Below are 25,244 nucleotides of genomic sequence, written 5' to 3'. Positions count from 1 at the left end.
ATACAGTCCGAGATTGGCAAAGGAAATAAATGAAAACTGTAAAAATATAACAAGGAAAATCGGGTAAATTCAATGCTGATTCAGGGCTTGTCTTCCTCGATAAATTGAAAACAAATATGAAAATTAGTAAAAATGAAACAAAAATTAAAATAAAACTTACTTATGAGTTTCCTCTCATTCATCGCTTTTTATATTCTTTAGCTTGACATTTTGGAGTTATGGGCTAGTTTGGAGGCAAATGAGAACTTGTTAGAAAACAAGTCTCAACATCTTTTCTATTTAATATATTAAGATTTTACATAAAATTATTTTTATAATATTATATTTTAATTTTATAGTATCATATATATTTATAAATGTTGTATAAATATTTAACTTATGCATTATTTTATAATTTTAGTATTTTTAAAAATTTATATATATTTTTAATCATATTTACGGATTCGGATCCAAATACCCGCGGATAGTACAATATTTATCTGATTATCTGAAATACAGATATTCTAAAACTACGGATCCGAATCTGAATACTAAATCTCCGGATTCAAAGGATTTTAATCTGAATACCTAATTTTTTTTGGATATCCGGATTCATCCCACACCCATTGAAAATCATGTTTTCAAATTAAATGGATGCTTAAACACTTAGGCTTTGAGATTATTTATTTTATTAATTTAGAGTCTTATTTTATCTACCGATAAAATGTTATCACTTCAAATTTAAAATGGGTAAACAAGACATTTCATTAACGATACATTTAATTACAATTATAAAATTTGAAATTGTTGAAAAGCCTATATATCTTTATAAATAAAGTTGGGTTTGCTTCCCTCTTAGGCTGTCCACGTAGGCGGACACGTAACTAATTCGAGTCTTGAGAAGCCGACACGTGTCTCTTTTATTCGATCCGCTGTGTTTCATTTATTCATTTATTCATTTATTCGTTTGGGTTTTGTGTTAAATGTTATATTTATATTGTAAACTAAAATTGTGATATATTTTAGTAATAATTAACTTAATATAGTAATATGTTTGACATTTTCATAAACTTTATTCGAAATGTTAGTACACAATATATCTTCTTTTTTTTTAAATATAGTATTAAATAAAATAAGATTATTTGATATAAAATAAGACTATATGATATAATATAAGACTATTTGATAAAAAATAATAAGAAATTCATGGTAAATTTGTAAAGTATATAAAATTATTCAAATGTATACTAAAGCCAATGCACAAAAATAATATTCATTTATTAATCAGATAAAAATAAAGAAAATAACCAAATTATACTTTACAACTAATAATAATATTTGTTTAAAATCCTAATCGGTTTGGATGATATAGTTTATTTGATAAAATTTTCAGTAAGTATAAATATTTTTGAATAGTAACAATCAGTACTAACTTATTGTACAATCTAGCTAATTTTAAAAAATAAATTTAACATCAATTTAATTTTTCCATTTTCTAAATCAGTAGATTTAGAAGAGAATGTATAAGAAAATATAAAATTATCAATGGATTATAAAACATGTAAAAATGTATAAGAGGGATACATAATTCATTATTCATGTATTTAACTTCAACTTTAATTTTTAATAATTTATTTAATTAAGTTAAAAAAAACATTACAATAAAAATAATTACACCGATTAGAAAATAAATTTTTATAATTAGTTAGATAAATTTATATTTCTAACAAGAACAATAAGAACAATTTAAAACAAATATACGCTTTTATTGAAGATTAAATATCTTTAATATTTATAGATATTTATTTTATTTTTTTCATTTGAAAACCCACCCGTAGGGCGGGTTTACGGGCTTATCCTAGAAGAATATCTAGGAGAGCCACCAGGATGCCACATAGGAAAGTCATCTCCTAACAACTTGACACGTGTCTCTTTCTTCAAAAACTCACTGTTTCATTAACTTGGGAAACCAATTGACGTGGACTTATCTATGTGTTAAAAACAAAAGCTCTTCCCAATTGTGCAATTAATACATCATTTTCGAGAAGGCAACAATTGGCGTTCATCGTCTCCTTCGATCTATGCATATCTGAACCGCCATTGGAGTTCATGTATGGTGCTCTGAGATGACCCTTCGTGAAGAATTTCTAGAATTAAGCTCGGTTCATGTCATTTCGATTGAGATTCTTCCCCTATGAACTGTTACGGATGCATTGATTCATCACAATTAATGACGTTCTTAACTCATTCAACCCACCCCAAGCATGATTCCTCATTCAATGCACTCTACAAACGGCGAATATCCAGCTATAAAAAGATGAACCTTCATCCCGTAGACAGATCACTTTGTAACGAACAATGAGTGGAAAAAGTCTTCGTTTTTCATGTTTTACAGTCTGATTCCATCTCACTCCTTCTCCAAGAAGGCTTCAACGAGATCTCCAGTGACTAATGGGAACTCCACGCCGAAGAGATTCTTCAAACGACCGTTTCGTCATCCGTTTCCGGCTAAACGCATCATCGCGATACGGCACGGCTCCGTGAAGCCGAAGGAGGCAGCGTGGGTTTTAGATAAGAGCTTTGATTCTCCAAGAGTTTCTTTAGGAAGTACGAGCTCGGTTATGAAGTTTGTCGTGGCCAGTTCTCTTAAGTTTAAGAAACGTGATAACAAGTTGATGTTAATTTTATTCACGAAGCAAAATTTAGTGCTTTTTGATTTTTAATTAAAAAAGTGTTTTTTGATTTGATGTCTTTTGGTTCGTTATCATCTTTTAGATTTTTTGCAATTGTTGTGTTGATTAATACGGCTATTGCCATTGAAATGTGAGGAGAGAAGTGAAGATATTGAAAACTTTGTCTGGTTACGATAATCTCCTCATTTCTATGATGCATATGAGGATCATGATGATGTCTACATTGTGATGGAGTAAGCTCTCTTTTAGCTCAGACTTCCTTGGAGAGTCTTAAACAAGTGGTTTGTTTCTTTAGGCTAGGCTATGTGAAGAAGGTTTTGGAGATGTCTAGCAATTGAGCAATAACAACAGTTGTAAGAAAAGACTTAGAGCCAAATTCTCTAATGAGAATCTTAAGAGCCAATCTTCATGCTAATAATATCTTTTATGTTTTCAGGTTCTGAACCAACATTACAGATGAAGCTTCAGCCATGTTAAGAAGGTGTTCTATTATGTTTTAATAACATGCCAATGTTTTTATCCCTATCTATATATCTCTTTTTATTTGGATGCATTATCGACTCTTTATTTACTTTTTTTCCAGGTGATCCAGTGGGCAAAATAGGGAGAATAGCCACACGCTCTTTGTTTAAGAGTTGTGTTTAGGGGTGTTCAATCCGGATATCGGTTCGGTTTCAGTTCGGTTTTTTCGGTTTTTCGGTATTTCGGTTAGTAAAATATAACTACCATTCTAAATCCATATTTACTTCGGTTCTGTTCGGTTTATATACCGTCGGTTTTCGGTTTATTCGGTTTTATACCAAAAAACATATTTTTTTATTTTGGGATCATATTATATGAATTTTACAGTCTTGTTGTCAACACATTCATTTATTAATAAATATTATAAGTTTAAATAAAAGAATAAAAAAATAAAAAATGTTTCTATCATCTAATAAAATAATCAAATCTATAATTAAAATCAAAGCTCAAAATTTTGATAATAAAAATAAAAAAATAAAAAAATAAAACAGAAGCACGGAGCACAAAAAATAAGTTATTATATTCTTTCATATTTAGCGTTCATCAAAGTCATGTTTCTTCTATTAAACACGAAAATCTATTCGTTTATAGATAAAAAAAATTGTGAAGAATTTCCACTAATTGTTATCATCAAATTTATAATCTTTATTTCAATTTAGTCAATGCTAAATTAAAGCAAAAAGATCAAAAGAAGACTAAGAAAATAAGAAGCATATTTGCGATGAATTGTTATTTAATTATAGTTCAAGTTTTTTACAAATCAGGACTATTTTATTACTGTAAAAAATATGGTAATAGTTATTAGCAAAAAAATTAACTTATGATTTTCATACGTTGTTATAAAATATATACATATTTACATGTTTCTATTTTTTGATCGGTTTTATTCGGTTTATTCGGTTTTATCGGTTATATACCGAACCATATCCAAATCCTACGGTTTTTTAAAAATCATATCCATTCGGTTTGTATGGTATATACCAAATCCAAACCATATTATCTATTTCGGTTTGGTTCGGTACGGTTCGGTTTTGCCATATTGAACAGCCCTAGTTGTGTTGACCACATTGTGATGTCTCCACTTTTTTTTTTTTAAACCGATTAGTCTCCACTTTGATTGATTATTTTCCATGCTTAAATGATAGAAAAAAATGTGTCACTGATATACATAAGATAGTTATGCAGATTTTCTAGAGTGCAGTTTGAAACTGATTGTACATCCAACATAAATGGTTTAACTTCAAGAGGGTCAATCTTGAGAGAAGAGATTTTCTAAACTATTAAGAGAGTAAAAAAAGATTTGATTGAGTTACATTGGTAAACAAAAAAAGGTCATATCAGATCAATTAAAGTACAAACCCATGAACTGGGTTTCAAAATAGCGTTTGAGCTCGATGGTGATGAGCTTTGTGCCTTGCGTGGATGTCTTAGAAAAGACGTTAGGTTTGTATACAATACGAAAGAGAGATTAACATAATAAACATGAAAACAACACGAAGCTTTAGAGAGAGATTAACATAATAAACATGCCCACAACATAGCGAGAGTTAATTACTTTATTAAGAAACGACCAATGCCTTTTTGGTACAAGACTAAAGTTTTTTTTGGGTTATTCAGTGACTAAAGCTACGATATGCAGTATTTCTTTGTTAAAAGTTAAAACACAGAACATAAAATAAAAATACAAACAATTTGAATCATCTGTAGTTAGACTAAAACTATAGCAAAATAATAATTTTCTATTAAACTTTTAATAAATAAATAAGTTTATGGTTTTTAAAATAAATATTCAAATAAATTGATAAATTGTTTTAATAAAAAACATGAAAATTAATTTAATTTCAGTTGAAAATAAGTTAAATATTTTAAATATATTTATATTAGTTGTTCATTTGTTTACCCACCTGTAGGGCGGGCCTACCCTAGTCTATCATATAGATTCCTGATTTTTAGCATAACCACTTCCCTCCAATACATTATTTATTCTTCTAACCAATACTAATCAATATTAATTTGCAGGTAAATATTGATGCACGTAAATTATCGTATTAACTATCCTTGATCATCAAACGAGCAATCTTTATTAATTTTTATGGAAACCAATGTCTATCCAATTTTATTAACTTAATGAGCCCTATATAAGCGGTTATCATGCAAACTGGTTAACCATACACTATATACTAGTGTAGTAATCCGCGTTGTACGCGGAGTGAAATAGTTTATTAGATTATTTATTGTATGTTGTAATGAGAGATTTGCTGTATAGCTTTTTTTGGGGTTGGATATTCATATATCTGTTTGGATTCAGTTAATCTACTCGGATCTCAAATTTTTAGAGTTAGAAATTTCAATCATATTACAAATTTTGGTTTGGATTTGGTTCGAATCATTGCGGGTTTGGTTCGGATTCAAGTTCGGGTATCCATTTTAATTATGTATTTTTTTAACAAAAATCTAAATATACTTAATTCCTCAAAATCCGAACATAAAATAATATTTAAATTTGCATAAAAAATAGTTCAGTTTAAATATTTGGATGTAGAACAAATAAATATTCTCATTGTTTTGAATATTTTTTTGGTTTTTTTAGATATTTACTTGTGACTATGTTGAAATTTTTAGATATTTTCATGTTTTTGAATATCTAATAGGTATAAAATTTAAAATAATTAACATATTTAACTATGTAATTGTGATTTAGATATTTTTGGTATCCAAAATATTTTTGTTTGGATCAGATTCGAGTTTTGGTTATTTGGATTTTAAAATTTTAGATCCATCTGAGTAAATCTGTTTTAGTTTGTGTTTAGTATAACTTTCAAATCTAGTTAGGTTCGGTTCTTCGGATCCAGATATTTTACCCATACTTACTTTATTCGACTAATATAAAGAAAAATAAAATAAATGTAAAACAAATATTATGGACTTATTTAACATACATAATTATTGGACCATACTTTAAGAAATACCAATAAAAATTGTTGGGCTTCATGTCAAAATTGTTGGGCATGTTACAAAATTGGCATAGTCTATAACCAATAACGTGTATTTTTTTATAAAAAGTCTTGGTAAATATAATAAAGACACAATACATGTATTTTCTTTTCGTGAAAAGTGAAAAGTGTTAGAGTTGCGTGAAAATAATGTGATCTCTTCACTCGGCACATATAATTCTTTTCCATCGATTTCACGAATTTTCTTTTCTTTTAATGATTTTTCTGAATTCTGATTTTTCTAGTAATCTGATTATGTTTCTAATTCTTGCTCTAATATGAAAACTCCATATAGAAAATTAATATTTAGCTAAATTAAAGATCTGACTTTGTGTGTGGTATTTTTTACCTCAGTTTTTTTAATGCAATTACAATTATTTATTCTCTTCGTACAGAAGCCTCAACCATGGCTAAGTTCGGCAAGATACAAAACATTCAAGTTCTAAAAACATTCTCACTCTAGCATTTTAGGTGATGTTAATCTTAATGATTTTATAAATTTTTTTTTCAAAATGATATTATTTAGCAGTTGTACAGAGAGAAATTCAATTCACTAATACAAAAGTTAAAAATGCAGGAACTAAAACAAAGCTGATTAAAAAAATAGTGTGAACATATTAAATTGTCTATGGTGGAGCTAAAAAAATTAGTATGTGAACGCATTAATTGTTAAATGATTGTGAGACCAACACGTCAGCATACTCAAATTAAAATCGATGTGAAACTGACACGTGGAGAATATAGTGTGAACAGAATAATGACAAATGATTCTCTTTTAATATATACTAGGTAATAACCCGCGCCTTGCGCGGAATGTGATTATTAGTTTCGTTATTTTTAATAAAAAGACATTAAATCAGTTTAATCTGGATAATGGTTCGGTTATAAGTTTTTTTTTGGCTTTTAATCTTCTAAAATATAACTATTATTTTAAATTAATATTCATTTAAGTTTATTTCTTTAAAATGTTTGATCTTTTTGGTTTTATTTCCCGGTAAAAACCAAAATTTAATATTACTTGTTTATTTTCATGTTATGAATTTTTGATAGCCGATATGTCGAACCAATAGTTTCTAAACAGATAATAGTTTAAGAAAAAGAAAAAAAAATTATTAAGACAAATCATTTCACTACAATTTGGTCGGTAGTGAAAGAAACATTAAGAAAAAATATTTCAACTTTCAAAAAAATTAGATACTTCAGTTGTGGTAAATACTTAGTTACAAGGTTCTCACATCAAGGTGCACATGTATGTGTATGTAAAAAGTATATAAAAATAGTTGAGAAATATATAAAGATATTTTTAATTAATATTAAATGACATTTTTGTTCAAAATAATACTTGAAAGATAAAATTAAAATTAATTTAAAATAAAAAAGGCCTTGATATTAGTCATTTTTTTACATATAAAGAAAATAAAATTGTATCCGTAAATAGGGGTGGGCACAGATCGAATATCTGGGTATGTGGAAGCATTCATGTTGATTCGATCTTTAGCCACCTAGATATTCGGTGACTCGGATATCCGAAATGTTTTAGAATTGTAAGGAATATCCGATTTGATCCGCAAATAAAATAAAATTTTAAAAATAATTAATTTTTTTAATAATAACATTTTGTTACAAAAATAAAACATTATTTAACTTTTTATATTCTAGTGCCAAATATATTAAATTTAATTCATAAAAATATTGTAAAACTGATATAAAGTATAATATATATAACATATATATAATTCTTTACATATATGTATATATATATGCATATAACAGATCGAATTAGATATTCGTTCCTCAAAATATTGGTATTTGTGATTTGAATCTTTTTTGGATATTGTATTTTAGTATTTGATTTGTTTCGTAGAGTTACGGATATCCAAATTTTTTGGTTCAAATCAAAACGGATAACGAATCGAAAAAAAATTATGAATATTTTTCTCAACTTTATCCGTAAACAATAAAAATAATATATATAGTTTGGCTTTCGATTCATTATCTATTTTTATTCAAACCGAAAAATCCAGAGTTTTAGTAGAATCATGTATGTGAGTTTTATATTAAAAAAATCGCAAAGTACATAGTGTGAACATATTTATGAATATAGTGTGAACGCGTTAACATACTTATTATCAAATCATTGTGAAGCTGCCACGTGTGTATTATAGTGTGAATGCATTTATTACGATGATTCTCTTTTAATATATAAGGGATGAGAATAGTCTTCTACATTAAACTCAATTACAAACAACTAAACAAATTGGATCAACATTAAATTATCAATTTACCTTTTTCTGCATATTTTGTAAAGAATTTTATAACGTTGAGAACCCAAATATGATTATATATAAAACCAATGAATCACATATAAACCGGGTTATCATAAACTAAATAAGAAATCTAATTTTTTTTTTTTTGTCAACAAGTAAGAAATCTAAATAATCTTACTTATCATATAGTATATATATATTGAAATAATATCATTGAATTATTTTTAATCAATTCAAATAATATTATATATTACTTATCAAATATGAACATATATCAAATGTAAATAATGTTGAACAATAAAATTATTAATTTTACACAATATTGACATCAAATATTAAAATAAAATAATATATTAACTTATATATGACTAAATAAAATGGTTGTTATTGATAAAAATGAGTAAACAACAAAAAAACATAACTATCAAATATTCAAAAAAGAAAAGAAAAGGAAGAAAATAACCCCAGCTAACTAAACATTTTATCAAATAAATTAGTACAGCACAATAAATATTTTCTTGTTGCCTTTTCTTGTAATTTCGACAAAACATCACATCTCTTAGGAGTGTTATTGGTTTATATATTTTGATTGATTTAGAAATCCATATAGTATTTATAAAACCAAGTAAAATATACAAATCCGGAGATTTTCCTTCGGATTTGAATCTTTGTATTTTTAACAAAAAAATTCAAACAAATCCATTCAAATCTATTATAAAATCAAATATATTAGTAAATCCGTAGGATTGAATAACAATATAAAATTTATGAATCATTAAACCAATAACATATGATTTCAATACAGATTTTAAAATCATAGAATCAATAATACTAGATTTAGTTCGGATTTTCAAATCCATTAAAATACAACCAACAATAACCCCTAGCTATCTCACGTAGCTCTCTCCAAGTCTTCAATATATAATGCCACTTCATCTTCTCTTTTCTCGAAACATAACTTTTACCTCTTCTCTCTCTACTTCTTGTATTAATCTCAAAGTACGAAGCTATGGCCTCAAAATCCATCGTCGTTTTCCTCTTCCTCGCTGTCATAGCTTCCTCCGTAATAGCTCAGGCTCCGGGACCATCTCCAACAAGATCTCCTCTTCCCGCCACTCCTCCAATATCACAGCCTCCAAGAACCGCCGCACCAACTACATCACGCGCCAGCACTCCGCCGCCCTCCGTCACTCCCACGGCAGCTCCCACCTCCCCTCCGGTTGGTTCACCCACCTCCACCGTCGCTTCACCGCCGGCTCCTCCGACATCTGTTACCCCCGATGGAGCGCCTGCCGCAAATGCTCCTTCATGCCCGACCGAATCTACTCCTGCTAACGAGAATAACGCGGCTGCACTCTCCGCCGGGTCTTTTACGGGATTTGTATTCGTCGCTACTTTGTTACTGTAGTATGGTGTTTTAAATTGGTTTGTTACGGATTTTTTGTTCATCTTCGGTCGTTTTGTATTTTTGTTTATTATTGAGAATTCGAGATTTTAGTGATGGACGGTAGTTATTCCATCAACTTATGTCTTAATAGTTTGTTTAGAAATAAATTTGTGTTATCGTTTGATTATTGCACCTTGATTTGAATTCTTATAGTGATGTGCCGTGGTTATACCGAATTCGAAATTGTTGGATTTAAGTTTAATTGAATATGATTAGTGATTTACCCTGTTGAAAAAGGTGTTCAGTAGTGGTGAGGTCAGCAACGTGCGTAGAGCTGTAAACTGGGCTAGTTCACGTTCATTAGCTCATATCCATTTGTCCATTTATTGGTTGTGGTTAGAGAATGATCATGTCCATTAAATACCTTGTCCATTATTGACCAAATCCATCATTCCCCATGTTTACATGAACTGCCATAGAATCCAAAATAAATTTCAATTTATAAGCCTACAAATACAAATACAAGTCCATAAAACCAAATTGATTTTGTTGTTCCGACGGAAAAATTCGATTTTCCAATTTTGGCGGGAAAACTTGATTTTGCGGTTTTAGCGAAAAACTCGATTTTGCGGTTTTGACGGAAAATTTTGATTTTCCAATTTTGGCAGAATAACTCGATTTTCTGATTTTAGCGGAAAACCTCGATTTTACGGATTTAACAAAACAACTCGATTTTCTAATTTTGGCAGGAAAACTCGATTTGCTGATTTTAGCAGAAAACCTCGATTTTACGGTTTAACAGAAAAACTTGATTTTTCAATTTTGACTGGAAAACTCGATTTTACGGTTTAACATAAAAACTCAATTCTCCTATTTTGACCGGAAAATTCGATTTTGTGATTTTAGCGGAAAAACTCGATTTTGCTGTTTTTGCGGAAAAAACTGATTTTCCGATTTTTGTGCGAAACCCGATATTAAGATTTTAGTGGGAAAACTTGATTTTCCGATTTTGATGGAAAGATTCGATTTTGCGGTTTTAGCGGAAAACTTGATTTTACGGCTTTGGCGGAAAAACTTGATATTAAGATTTTAGCAGAAAAACTCAATTTTACGGTTTTAGCGAGAAAACTCAAATTTTAGAAACCCTAGTTTTTTGTGACTATTGGATTGACCACGTCTACATAGTCTAAACCCACTATCGCCCATTACCTATTGGTCTTGTGATTTTTGTCCATTTATAATTCAGATGAACAAATAGATGCCACCAAAATAGATTCATTTGTATTTGGACATGCGCAACCAATGATCAATCCGCCCATTTTGCAGCTATACGTGTGCGTGTCCAGAGACACCTGTCGTCGTATCTAAGAACGGTGGATTTGTTGTTTATCGGTAGTGGAATGAACAGCTCGTATCTACGAACGGTGGATTTGTTGTTTATCGGTAGTGGAATGAACAGCTCGTTGATCTCTGTCCGGTTCTTTTTTAACTTTAACTCTTTTAATTTCATTATAAAATGTAGGTATCTTGTGGAGACAACTGTTAGAATTATAAAAAAAATAGAAGCAGGGTTCTATTTGCTCAGCCATGTGGGCTTCTCCGTAGTATATTAACCAATTTGGGCAAAGAGGAGCGGTAAAAACATGTTTTTATAAGTGAAATAAAAGGATAAAGAAGCAGAATGAAATGCGTTTCCTATAGAAGGTAGACAAAAATACCATCATTTTCAGTTATAGCAATCGCGAGAATACTGTATTCTTTGTATCCTTGTCTTTCGTCCAAAACGAACAAGTGTTAAAAAAGATTAGGAAGAAAAGGCAAAACAAAGTAGATAAAATTGTTCTGTTTAAAAAGAAAAGCTGGAGAACATTGCATCCAATAGCTGCAAATAATATTTGCATATGATATTAAAAAAATTAAGACTAGTACTCAAAAGTTATACTATAAAATTAAGTGTGACATGCGCTTTACACGGAATAATCATCTTAATAAATTATTTTTAGAAAGATTTACATCGTATGACACTTTTTTACTTTTTATTTTTACTCTAAGACACTTCTATTTAGTAGAGCACTTTTCTTTAAAGAACATATGGATAATATTGTGAATTCAACTCTAACCATAACTAATTTAATAAGTATGACACCAACTGACCATTACACTAACTAAATATGATATTTTTTTTTGGGTGGGATTTAATATTAGCCTTTGATTCTCTTTACTAATCCAGTGGCCATGATTCAGTCGAAAAAAGCTAAATATGACACATATCCACCACCACATTATGACCATTGGATCTATTGATATATATATAATTTCAGTGGTCCAGATTTCATCTCCAACTAAATCAATTCTTTGTTTTTTTCTTCTCATCCTCTCTATTTTCTCTTATTTTCTCCGACCATTGTATCTTCTCCGGTGAAGGTTTTACTCTTTGATTAGTGACAAATTTAAACACAAACAAATGAATTCTCTCACAAAAAACCATTTGGATTTGGAGTGTGTAAATGTGACGTCGAAAATGTAGACAACAATGACGTTGACGACAATAGAGACGCTGTCGTAGACGTATACGACAGCGACGATGGAGACATCGACCACATCAATCTAGACGACGAGCAACCCTCTAATGAACCAAAGAAGACAACTTTTTTTTTTGTTTTTTCTCCTTCTGTTGACGAAATATAATGGATTATCTCAAACACATACATGTTCTTATACACATATATGCTTATATTTTGTTGTACACATGACACTATTGTATTAGTGTACAAATGTGCAACTATGTGTGTTGTTTAAATGCATACTAAAATTATATGAAATTACTGTGTACATTAAATTTATCTCAGCTTAGACTGTATTTGGACATCCAAAATTCTCAAAGCTGGAAAATAATTTAGAATTTATCGTTTGTGTACACTTTACATCTGTCTAACATACAATCCATTTATAAACGACCACTTTGTTGATACATATGTACATAAATATTTGTACATGACCATAACTATCTATGTGTACAACTGAAATCTGGTATGTTTGTTGTCCAAATGCATACTAAAATTATATGAAATTATTGTGCACATTAAATTTAGGGAAAATTGGAAATATGCAACAAAAAAACTAGTATATTGTCCCTATGCCGTAATATGAATTAGAAGTTTTCCACTTAGCATAATTTTTTATGTAAACCCAATTAAGTCCCTAATCTAAGCTTAAAACGTTTTCTTTTGTAAAATTAATTGTTAAAAAAAAAGTTAAAAGTTAAAAAAAAAACAGAAGGTAAATAAACAAAAGGGGATAATCCCAAATCGTGATTTAGAACCCTAATTTCGTCTTCTCCTTTGGCGATAGAGAACAAAAGACGATTTGAAGTCATCGGCGTGTCAGAGCTTGCCGTCACCGGTGTTCCTTCTGCCCGCTAGGACTCCAGTGGTGTTCTTCTTCTTCTTCTTAATCGCAGTCTCAGAAACCACGTCTCACTTCGCATCTCGTTCTCAAGTAACTCGCCGAACACCACTGAAGCTCGAACCTCACCGATAACCGAAGCTCGTGCCTCTCCGATCTGGAATATACTCTCTCAGCTCTATTTCAAGCAAACCAATCGAGATTTTTCAGGTTTGTTTGTGAATTTTTTTTCATGTCTTTGTATCTTTTACTTGAGTCTTTTTTTAATCATAGTTTGACTGTCATAGGTTTCGAATTTAGTTTCTGTGAATGATTTAGGCTTCTATCTTATCAAAGTTGCATACTTTTTTTATTGTTGGTTTGTGGCAACTGATCTCTTGTACCTGTTGTTGTTTCTCGTGACATTGAGGGAGAATGGATTCGTATTTGATTGGGTATTGACATCTATAAAGCATGTAAAGTATTTGGTTTGCATTTTTGTATGTTTTAGGTGATTTTGTTTGATTTGTTTTCACTAGTATGTATGTCTTTGGACGATTGTTTTATGATGAAAAGTGGCATGAACCGTGACTGTTGTGATTGTTTTTCTTTCCTTGTGCATTGTTCTCAGACACCTCGACCTTTTCAGGTTTGTATAAGAACTGGTGACTTCATTTTCATGTCATTCTTTTTAAAATATATGTGTTTCGTTATCATAATTTGCACTTGATATGTATCGATTTTAGTTGAGATAGTTAGTGTTAATGATTTAGGTGTCTATGTTATCAAAGTTTAATTCTTTTGATGTTTTTGAACGCTAAGTAAAGTTTCATACTTTTTCTTGTTTGTCAACACTTAAGTATTATGAACTTGTATTATGATGACTTTGTTTTATGAGTACTGACTGTGGTGATTGTATTTGTTTCATTGTATACAGGTATGGCGATGGATCAGTTGCCAAAAACCTTATTCAAAGAGGGAACGGAAACACAAGTTGAGAAGGTCAACAACACTTGTCGAACTTCCATACTTAAGAAGGCGGAGAAGTATGTTGAAGCAAAGTACAAGGAAGTGTTGGGTGATCCACTATTTTCTCAGGTTATGGATATTTATGTGCACAAGCTTCAGTATTCAGGGAGAGTGATCCACAGCTTCGTTTGTAAGCAGCTTTTGACCGCAAAGCGCCATGAGTTGTGGTTCCATTTTGCTAGGAGGGCTCTAAGATTTTCAATGCAAGAATTCCATGCGATAACTGGTCTGAAATATAAAGACGACGAGCCTGACTTGGATATTGATAACTGGAGAGGTGATAAAGGGTTTTGGAGTAAGTTGCTGCGAGAAAAGGAAAAATTAGCCTACAACAAATCAGGAAGGTGCATCTGAAATCTTGTAATACATGGTTTCATGTTGATAGGCTGAGGATGGTGTATTTGTGTGTGATTGCTGGTCTGGTTATGGCGAAGGATGAGAAGGTGTGCATCCCACACAAGTACATCAAGCTGGTGATGGATTTCGATAAGATGAGAAAATATCTGTGGGGTCTTCACTCTTTTGATGCGCTTGTGACTTCCATTACTGAAGCTAGGGATAAAGTGAAGACGCAGAACAGTTATGTCATAGATGGATTCTCTTATGCACTTCAGATTTGGTTGATGGAGGCTATTCCAGACATCGGGTCTCTTTTGGGTAAGAAGCTCAAAGAAGGGGTCACTAGCATGAGATGCAGAAATTGGAAAGGATCTGATAAGGTTTCCTATGAGAATATTATTAGTATTGAGTCCGATTTTGCATCCACTGTAAGTTTTGATTCCTTTAATCAATGTGATTGAATTTCATGATTCTTAATCTTTGTGTTTAATTTTTGAACTTTGTTTTTTTTGTAGGGAGTTGTGTTTCCATACATCTCTTCAACTGGAAATGGCAACATCATTGTTGATGCTGGGTTTGAGCAAGACGATGAGATGAATGACGAAAGGGTCGATCTGATCATTGACATGTACATAAAGAAGTATGACTGGAGTAAGCATGTTTGGGGTTATCAGGAAACTGAACAACCATATGCGGACAGTTCTGAGGATGATCGTTCAAAGGAAGAAGAGGCTGGAGAAAGAAGTGACTGTGGAATGGAAGAAGAAATAGAAACCGCCCATGTGTCTCCTGCAAAGAAGAGAAAGAACCAGTATCAGGATATTGGAGCCGAGTCAAGGAAGAAGAGGTTACTTTGCCAAAGATCAACCGACAAATACAGAGATCTTGAAGAGGGTATGAAGTCCTATATACATGGTATGTTTAAGTCTTCTTTTACTGCCTTAGGGCTTGAGGTCCGCGACTTAATTGAAGACCGGTTTACCAAATTAGAGCAGACGATCCTTTCATCTCAGACTCCAGTTGGTGTTCCGGCTTATACTCAGACTCATAGTGCTGCTCCGGCTTATACTCAGACTCATGGTGCGGCTCCGGCTTATACTCAGACTCATGGTGCTGCTCCGGCTTATACTCAGACTCATGGTGCTGCTCCGGCTTATACTCAGACTCATGCTGCTGCTACGACATCTACTCAAGCTCCTGGATCGGATTCTACTCTTTCTCCTACTCCTACTCTGGCGTCTACTCACGCTAGTGCTCCTGCTACTACTTCCCGCGCTCGAGCTTCTCGCAACAAAGCTTCGGTTCCTTCTCACACTGGTGGTCCTGCAACTGCTGCTAAGACAAGGTCTCAGACAAAGGTAAACAAGAAATAGATCTTTTCTCATGTATTTGAATTCTCTTCTTGCGGTTTGTATTCGGTTACTGTTCTTGCGGTTTGTAATATTATTGTATGGATGATGTTTTGTTAGATGTTTGTAATATTGATGTAAGGATGATGGTTTGTTTGCGGTTTGTAATATTTTGAAGTAAGGATGATGTACTGAAATTGCATGTATTTGATGTTGTCTTATATATGTTTTAAAAGTATTAATGTCATGTTTTTCTGTTTATAACCAGGATCCAGAGTTGTCTGATGTGTTTGGCAGCTTATTTGACACTATAGATTTCAATTTAGGGACCCAAGAGCACGTACAAAAGACAATGAGCAAGCTTACACAAGAGTCGTATGTTAAGGGGTTTGATCCATCTCAAGAGATCTTCAACCGACCATTCTTGAATGATATAGATGATCCAGAAGTCCGTTGCAAAGACAGCGACTATGAATTGGTTTTTGTTCCAGAAGACAAATTTTCCAAACTAACTGAATGGATCCTCAAGCCCAAGTAAGTAATATTTGTATTGTTTTACTATTTTTCTCAATTTTCCTCACAAACATCGTCTTACTACTGCTTTCAATTTACAGAGTACTCCAGATTGGGCCATCTAAATTTGATGCAGAGTTGGTTTCGCGCATAATGGGGCCTAATGAATGGTTAAAGAACAATGTGAGTTTAGCTTAGACTTAATTTGCAGATTGAATTATGTTATTGGTTCTCATTCCTTAAAAAATGCATTGTCTTTTTCAGGACATGGACGCCATGATGTATTTGTTTCGGGAAAAAACCTCATTGCGTCGGTGGAAGCCAAACCGAGTAGCATTTATGAACTGTATGTTCAGTAATCAGATCATCACCGCCTACGGCAAGTTTGATGGGAACATGAGAGGGTACAAAGTCGACAACAAACTTCTCGAGTATGGAAGAGGTGAGCTTCCATATCATGGAAGCACAGGTTCGGTTTGGAGTGTTGATGTCGATCGTCTCTACATCCCTAATATTGCACACAGCTTCGAATCGCTTCTGAAAATCAACAACTCTATAAGCTTTAGAAGCTTTTGCAATCAATCCAACCACTCCTTTTCCTCTGTAATGTGTGACCACATTATTTAACAAATGGTGAATACAAATTCCATGTTGAGAAAGAGGATACACATTCTCAAGCCCCTTACAAAGTGAGTTATTTCTGTCCGACACAAAGGCAAGAGCACGCTCGTCCGGAACAACAACCTTTAGTTGTCTGAAAAACCAATCCCATGAACGATCATTTTCCGAGTCCACAACCGCAAATGCAATATGATACAAGTTGGAGTTTCCATCTAAAGCCGTTGCAACAAGTAATACTCCTTTGTATTTGCTCTTCAAAAATTTCCCATCAACAACAAGAAATTTTCGCATGGATGTATGAAAACCTCGTACTGATTGCCCAAACGAAACAAAGAGAAATCTGAATTTACCATCAACATCGGTTTCGTAAAAGGTGTGTGTTCCTGGATTAGCTTCTTTCAGCATGTGCAAGTATTTCGGAATTTTTCCAAAACTCTGCTCGGGAATGCCTCTAACCAGACTAATCGCATACTCACGAGCGTCCCACGCTAATGATTTAGATATCTCGCATCCATGTTCCATTCTCATAATCTGTATGATATCATTAGCTTTGGGACCTTCTTTGACACCATCATACCTATGCATTATTAGACTCCCAATAGTTTTTGCAGAAGCTGTCCGACCACCATTATTCATACTTGACGCAGCACATGTATGATCCGCCACATATTTTTTGATGATGAAATATGTGGATCCTGATAACCCCTCAGCACGAACACTCCACCTACACTTGTTGTCCACGCATCGGATGTACCAAAGTTTTCTATCTGAATTCACAACTTTGTAATCGAATTTATTCTTCATTGCTGACATTTCCAATGCAGCTTTCAACTTAGATTTGTTTTGAAACGTTTCACCCCTCTTCACAACATCCTTCAAAGAGAACCGAACACTTTTTCCCTTATCCTCTTCTTTTACACTTAAGTCAGCATCTTCATCTTCTTCTGGGGCGTTCGAGTTACATTCGTCTTCACCATCCTTGCTCGATTCACAAGAACTACCAATGCCATCTCCAGGTGAAAATGAGGAAGGCTCACCTCGCTCTCTGCCAGACGCGTTAGATTGCTCCTTATCAAGCTCAATGTTGTCGTTGTTTGCATTGACATGTGAAATAGACACACACAACCTTGAAGAAGCTTTTCCACGTACATATGTAAGAAAATTCTTGACTTGCCGATCATTCTCAATGATAACTGGAGGACAGTCTATCGTATTGATTAACTCCATAGGTAAGTAGGTTAACTCAAGATCGACATCGTTTTGGTCAATTCCAAAATCCTCAAAAGCCGTAGTCCTTAGATCTTCAAAGGAACTTGTCAATTCCACAGCAAGTACTCTTCCTCCTTTTTCCTTATCAAAAGCAAATCCCTATCCTTTACAGGGATCAAATTTCCACACCCCACAAGAGGCATAGATATGCATGTTCTTCAACAAGGGATTCAAATTTTTGGGGTGGTTTCAAAATTAATCAAGAACTTGTGAAGAAGAAGAAGAGAGGTCACAATTATTTTTTAAAAACATAACTTTAGGAAACACGTAAAATTTGGGAAATTAAAGATTTACAAAATATTTTTCAACAGATTTTGGAGAGATTTAAGGAATATTTTCGAAAATAATTCGAATTTGGCAGAACATGCATTATGCTGCCAGTAGATTGTATATATGATGGTAGATACGATGGCAGAATGTATAATCCGGCAGAGATAGGTTATAGTATCTTAGTAGATAACGAAATATTACCATGGTAGAGTATTAGTAACTGGCAGATTCTATGATTCCGAGCCAGTAGATATATAGGAGACATTAGTTCATGAAATCTTTCGGGGTTCTGATCGTAAGCAAAACCATAACCTTTTCTTTATGCGGTAGTATACATATTACGAAATCGTAGATTTTAACATCTTCAAGCGCCAGATATATATGTAGTTAACCGAAACTACGATCTACATATCCGTAGTTAGTAGATTTTGTTTTCTGCGATCTGAAGATCAAAATATGAAATTATGTTACACTAATATTTAGTCAGCCAAATTATTTTTCATATGATTGTTTCATGTTTATGTACATTTTGAATAATTTTTCATATTTTTCTGACTCTTAAAATAATTGATATGAATTTTTGAAGTGGCCAGGGGTATCTAAGTCCAAATCCGACCAAAAAATGATTTATGCTATAGGGACAATGTAGTTGTTCTTCTGTGGTGTTTTGGCAATTTTTTCTTAAATTTATGTCAGCTTACACTGTATTTGGACATCCAAAATTCTCAAAGTTGGAAAATAGTTTAGAATTTATTATTTGTGTACACTTTACATCTGTCTAACATACAATCCATGTATAAACGACCACTTTGTTGGTACATATGTACATACACATTTGTACATGACCATAACTATCCATGTGTACAACTGAAATCTGGTGTACACATACAAATATGATTATAAATCGTGTACACACTACCCACCAACTACACTATGTAACTCTTAGTAGATGATTTTCATATTACACACATCAAACTCCCTTCAAAATATGATCATACATATATCTAAATAATCTTCACCTAGGCAGGGCCGGACCTGAATAGAGGCAGGTAAAGCATGTGCTTCAGGGCCGGACTATGATTATTAATTTTAGGGGCCAAAAAATACATAAGGTGGTCTTTGGTCTAGCGGAAATGATGCATTATATTATCTAACGGGGGCCGGGTTCGAATCTCCTCCCCTCACTTTACACTGTTTTTCATGTTTTTTTAAAATTAAAGGGCCAAAAATTTTTTTTTGCTTGTGGGCCGGTAATTCTCAGGCCCGGCCCTGCACCTAGGCATGTTAAGATAAACACTAACCATCTACACAAGGTTAGGTATCTTCTCATCAAAGTTGGGTCCAATTAGGTTTTTCCAATAACCGTTGTTTTCATCAAGTTGAAGGATTTGATATTCATCATCATAACCCTCCTCACGACATGATAGCTCTGTCTTAAGCATTCTTGGGGAGAACTTGCAAGTAATGATATGGATCAGTCACAAAAGTATGTTTTGTGGTTTATCTATCTAGTCGAATGCATATCAGTATTTAGGCTGTTAGACTCTCTGGATTTTTTGCAGATGTGTTGATAATTCGTACTTTAGTGTTCATGCTCTAAAATTATTTTTGCACAACCTCTTACACACATCGTAAGACAACCATTTTCATCTAACATAAAACTTTAATTTAAATATATTCTTACAAAGTGTTTCATATTTCATGACATAACTAAAGATAATTGATGTGTACACATGGATCTTGCGATCCGGTGTACATGTAGCTCTTAAGAAAAAGTGTACATGTGGATACTATTATGAAGCTTTGCGATTCTTGTACATGTAGACTTTGAAAAAATGTGTACACGTAGATTACGTTTTGGCTATGTATTACCAACTGATAAATTTCTGGTTATTTATGAACATGTGGAGTGATTGCGAAGGTGCTCTGTTTCTCTTGAAAAAACAGAGTTTCTGATTTAAACTCGACTTGATGGCTCCCTCCTCTGTTTGCGTCATCTCTGTAACACAAACAGACCAAAAAAATTAAAGCTTAGTGAACTCCCAAATCGAAACCCACAACCCCAAATTGGAACTCTAACCCAAAAATTGGAGCCCTAATCTACAAACCCTAAAGGGGAGTTCAGCAGAAATCTAGAACCCCACCCTCAAATCGAAACCCTAACAACTAGAGGCTCTTCAGAAAGTATGCAATTTCACCCTTCTCACGGAAGAAACCCGAAATCGAAACCGTACAAGATGGAAGCAAGCTAAATAACTTACCTTTATTTTTTCCCTTAACAGTTCGCTTCTTTCGCGGTGACATCTTCTTCTCCGTCAACCTCCGGTCGTTAAAACATTCTCCGCAAGAAATCTCGTTCGTCGCTCTCTCCAACGGAACCTCTCTGTGTTGTACCGAAACCGATGGAAAAAAAATTACCAACCCATATATTTTTTAACGTGCCTCAGGTAAATAAAAAACCCAAATTATAGCTTCATTTTCGTGTCCACAACTTCAAACTAAACAATTTTCAAAATTTAAATCTTCTAACCAGCCCAACTAGAAAGAAAATGGCTAATTACCTAGATACCCATCCTTAGTTTAACTTTTAGAGGGCAAACAAGTCTTCAACCATTGGAAAGCACCTTAGTAGTACATTGTGCTTTTCAGTGTAATAAATACACAAAATGTGTCTTTTTGTGTTAATAGCTTATTTTCACGTATTAAATACATATTATGAAATAATAAATATATATTGAATAATTAGTAATTCAGTAACGATTATATATATAATTAAATTGGCATGAATACATAAATTTTTTTGTTAATCCAAACACACACTTTTTTCTATTTTATATGATATATAACTAAATTTAAATGATATTAACATAGATATATAGTATATTTTTAATATTGATATCTATTAAATAATTTTTTCACTCATATTGGTTTTTTGATCATTTGTATCTTTTTATAACATAACTTTAAATCACTAATAGCAAAGTTTTCATTGTGGAATGTTTAATAGATTTAGTAATTTATAATTGTTTTAAAAAATAAGTTCAAAGTTTAAATTTAAATATTAAGTTGCCAATATTTTTCAAAGCTTTTGTTAAAAATAAATTGTTCAAAGAAAATTTCAAAATCAATATATTTATGTATTTTTATATGGTACATAGTTTAATTTAAACGATATTAATATACATATATATATATATAATTTAATTTTAATATTTATTAAATGAGACTTCTTACTTATATTATTTTGTAATCATTTGTATCTTGTCATAATAAAAAAATTAAACCATGGACCACAAAAAATTCAATGTGAAACTTTTAACTACTTTTTTTAGTAATTTATAGTCTTTTTATAAAATTCAAAATATAACATATACGAAAAAATCTAAGTTTTTATTATATTGTTAATGTAGTTGTTTAATTTATTTTAATAAGTTAAAATAATAAAAAAAGAATGATAGAGGAAACACTAATTTTTATTATTCAAAATCATTAATTGTCATATATATTTTAGTTACATTAGGTAATTCTGTAATTTTCATTTAAAGAAAGAATGAAGAACATTAATAATTAATTTATGGTTAGTTTAATAAAAAACTTATTATATATTTAGATGGACCAACATCTTTTTCTAAAAATTCTAAGAATAATTGTGGTGATGACACATGACTACCTCAAATGTTGTAACGCTTCTCTTTTAATATATAAGAGATTATAAATAAATATACAAAACTAAATAATAGAGTTAGATCTGGTACTTAAAGTAATGAATTCACCTCCAGTGCATAAGGTTCCAATTCTGATTTAGAAGCGTTTTTTTAGCAAGGCAAATGAATACTTCTTTATCATACCAAAAAAAATGAATACTTCTTTGACATGGAAGTTAAATTGGAACCTCTAGAACTACGTCACTGGGTCAAAAATAATTAGACAGTATTAATATTTGTCTACAGAAAATGTGAGACCTCCGACAAAAGATATTGAAGATATTAGTCAAAGCAAGTTTGTAGCTTTTCTTAGTAAAATAATAAACACAACACAAGATATAGATTTTGAGAAAGAATTAAAATGTAGTTAATGGAAACATGAAATTTTATTATTTTGAATTGAGAAAAATGAAATGCTAAACTGCGAGTACCAATCAGGCAAACGGTCATAATCTACCGTATATATGATAATATGTTCAATTTATATCCAGCGTATATGATGATGCAAAATCATACCTCTTTTTTAAAAAAAAAAAAATTCAAACTTCATACGCAGTTTATTTGTTTTGTGCAAAAATCTATTATTGCCATTGAATTAGATACATTTGTTGCTGTACCGGTTAATTTATTATTATTATTTTTTATATATATGGACAAATATATTTAATATATTAATTTAAAATCTTATTTTTATCTACTAATTACAAGTTATAGTAGGACCAATTTATTAACTGAATTGAAAACGATTGCCTTTCTATTTTTAATACTCCAGTAGGAATCGCCGAGACCAGACAATTCTTTATATTAATCTATTGAAAATAATATAGTTAAAGAGATTACCGTTCCATATAATTTTATACTGCCTAATAACCATAGTTTGCAGCAAGAACTCCATCACCATCAAATGAACAACTATCAACGATTGAAGCTGGTAAGATCCGTCGCCGTCATCTGCAGTAGATCTGTCAATTACCTTTTTTAAGAGGTTCAATTGAACCAAAGTTTTTGTTTTACCAAATCCGGAAGAAACATACAAAAGAACGACAAAAAACTTTTTCAGATTTAAAATAAATTGGCAATCAAAGAAACCAAATGATATAAAGTAAAACAAATCAAAGAAAAGAAAGTAAAAGGAATCAAGCAAACCAATGTCTGTCAGAGCTGCAGAAGGCTCCGACCATCGGCTTCAAACTAAAAACATCTCTCTCTTTTTCTCTAGGATTGCTTGGTTGGTTTAAGAAACTGAAGAAATTGCTATCAAATGAATATTCAAACTACGAAGAGGTGAGAAGAGATTTATGGAACATTGATATTCTTGGAAACAAGAAAAGGTCAGTTGTGTTGGTTTGGGCCGTAGAAATGCAAAACGCAGAGAGTACTCGGAGTCACTTCAATCATTTTCGTTTCCGTGGTGCAGCAAGCGAAGAAGACAATCACGTGCAATCACGTGCCTTTACAGATTATTCTTTTTTTCTTAATTTTTTTAGCATGAGCCCGATTAATTATAAGTCATTTATCTGAATATACAAATAGTAGCCGGTAACCAGATGTATGCAGTTTTTGAAAGTATTTGCAGAATTGGTTATTCAGTGAGTATGGTTTGCCAAACTAACCGCCAATGACAGACCTACTCATTAGCATGTAGCCGGATTTAGTGGATATATGGAAATATATTATATCAGATACGTGTTAGTTGGAAACAGAATGGCTTGCTTCGCCGTGAAATGAGCGAACTTGAGGTAGGGGCAAGTCTCGTCGCATCTGGAAATTATCAGAGAGAGATTGGTCGATTTGAGTTTGCAGCGGAGAGAGACGGATGATCCGCCGCGCGAAGCAGCGAAGTACATAGCAACTTTCCTCATGGCTCCGGCTTGGGACCCAGCTAAGAACCCAATCTGCTTAATCAGAGCTTCCGCTAGGGTCAAGTTGCTGGTCTGTACGGCTTCAGAACATGCCATAAGCGCGTGGACTAGACGTACACCATTGTCTTGCGCGTGGACTAGACGTACACCGTTGTCTTGCAAGTCGACTAGGATTACATGCCGAGTTGACTCACTAGCGGTTGTTGTGGTTACTGTCGTTCTTATGATTCCGCCAATCTGCGTAGCCGGCGATGAAGATGTAACCATTGAATCAGGGCTCGATCATGGTTCCAAACACATTATTCGACGAAGATGAAGAGTCAACCGCGAACTGATTAATCTCCGGTGAAGAACGAGTTACTAATCTCCACTCTGGTGAGGAAGAGATGAGCATATGACTAATAAAGTGAAGAATTACTGTTGGATATGGGCCTAGCCCTCCCAAAAAGCTCACAAGACAATTACCCACACACATGATCACAACGAAGAAAGTCGGCTCGTCGACTTGCGAGCCGGTGATCGACTCGGCTTTAGACTGCTTTTGATCGGCAAGACAACTAACCGAAAGTCATCGGCTCGATGACTCGAGTCAGCGGCCCGACACCTCGGCCCAACCACTCGAGGAGGCCCGTCAGGATAAAACACATTAGGTTAACGAGCATGTGTCTATAAAAGGAGAAGAAAAGGCAACAAGGAGGGGATCCGCAAACTATTACACTCACTTCCGGCTAGATTTAGGGTTTATTATCTTACTTCTCGCCGACTCGTACGGTCCGACGAACCAGTTTTCGCCGGACTAATTCCTTTGTTCTCTCCCCCTTTTGTAACACTGTTTCGACTCATTGATCTAATAAAACACGTCTTTGTTTTGACCCACCGACGAGAACTCGCCCTTTCTCTTTACTAGTTTATCGACAGTCTCGGTTCAAACAGTTGGCGCCCACCGTGGGGCATGGGGAAGTATCTTCAAAGAAGATTAAACTGGAGTCCGTTCTGTCGTCGTTCGATCGTTTTGTCGTCACTCGACCGTTCTGTCGTCACTCGGCGTAGATCATTCTCTCGC

General features: G+C 32.7%; 3 protein-coding genes and 1 long non-coding RNA gene across 4 annotated transcripts; 2 read left to right on the top strand and 2 right to left on the bottom strand.

The window, feature by feature from the left end:
* Positions 1 to 9,397: 9,397 nt before the first annotated feature.
* On the top strand, positions 9,398 to 10,028 carry LOC106422121 (classical arabinogalactan protein 10-like). The gene has a single exon (XM_013862952.3). It carries the CDS (start codon positions 9,464 to 9,466, stop codon positions 9,860 to 9,862), a length of 399 nt encoding a protein of 132 aa, XP_013718406.1. The 5' UTR covers positions 9,398 to 9,463; the 3' UTR covers positions 9,863 to 10,028.
* A 4,136-nt stretch (positions 10,029 to 14,164) lies between these two features.
* On the top strand, positions 14,165 to 16,653 carry LOC106422113. Its single transcript, XM_013862941.1, has 5 exons — positions 14,165 to 14,598; positions 14,640 to 15,021; positions 15,109 to 15,951; positions 16,211 to 16,476; positions 16,557 to 16,653. The coding sequence occupies exons 1-5, from the start codon at positions 14,165 to 14,167 to the stop codon at positions 16,651 to 16,653; spliced, it is 2,022 nt and encodes a 673-aa protein (XP_013718395.1).
* A 105-nt stretch (positions 16,654 to 16,758) lies between these two features.
* LOC106422114 lies at positions 16,759 to 18,303 on the bottom strand. The gene has a single exon (XM_013862942.1). The coding sequence runs from the start codon at positions 18,301 to 18,303 to the stop codon at positions 16,759 to 16,761; it is 1,545 nt and encodes a 514-aa protein (XP_013718396.1).
* A 2,077-nt stretch (positions 18,304 to 20,380) lies between these two features.
* On the bottom strand, positions 20,381 to 21,640 carry LOC111210103. Its single transcript, XR_002661557.2, has 2 exons — positions 20,877 to 21,640; positions 20,381 to 20,614 (listed from the first exon to the last, which is right to left on the bottom strand). It is a non-coding gene; the product is annotated as an uncharacterized LOC111210103 (long non-coding RNA).
* Positions 21,641 to 25,244: the final 3,604 nt, after the last annotated feature.

This window comes from Brassica napus, chromosome C9 (genome assembly GCF_020379485.1).
Source record: "Brassica napus cultivar Da-Ae chromosome C9, Da-Ae, whole genome shotgun sequence".
Taxonomy (NCBI): domain Eukaryota; kingdom Viridiplantae; phylum Streptophyta; class Magnoliopsida; order Brassicales; family Brassicaceae; genus Brassica; species Brassica napus.
The sequence above is the reverse complement of the archived record's forward strand: the minus strand, read 5'-3'. Positions and strand labels throughout refer to the sequence as shown.

Excerpts from the sequence above, each read along its gene's own strand:
- LOC106422121 (XM_013862952.3), top strand. The coding sequence starts at position 9,464 with ATGGCCTCAAAATCCATCGTCGTTTTCCTCTTCCTCGCTGTCATAGCT.
- LOC106422113 (XM_013862941.1), top strand. The coding sequence starts at position 14,165 with ATGGCGATGGATCAGTTGCCAAAAACCTTATTCAAAGAGGGAACGGAA. Across the intron at positions 14,599-14,639 it reads GCCTACAACAAATCAGGAAG|GCTGAGGATGGTGTATTTGT; the intron begins GTGCATCTGAAA and ends TCATGTTGATAG. Across the intron at positions 16,477-16,556 it reads GAATGGATCCTCAAGCCCAA|AGTACTCCAGATTGGGCCAT; the intron begins GTAAGTAATATT and ends TTCAATTTACAG.
- LOC106422114 (XM_013862942.1), bottom strand. The coding sequence starts at position 18,303 with ATGGAGTTAATCAATACGATAGACTGTCCTCCAGTTATCATTGAGAAT.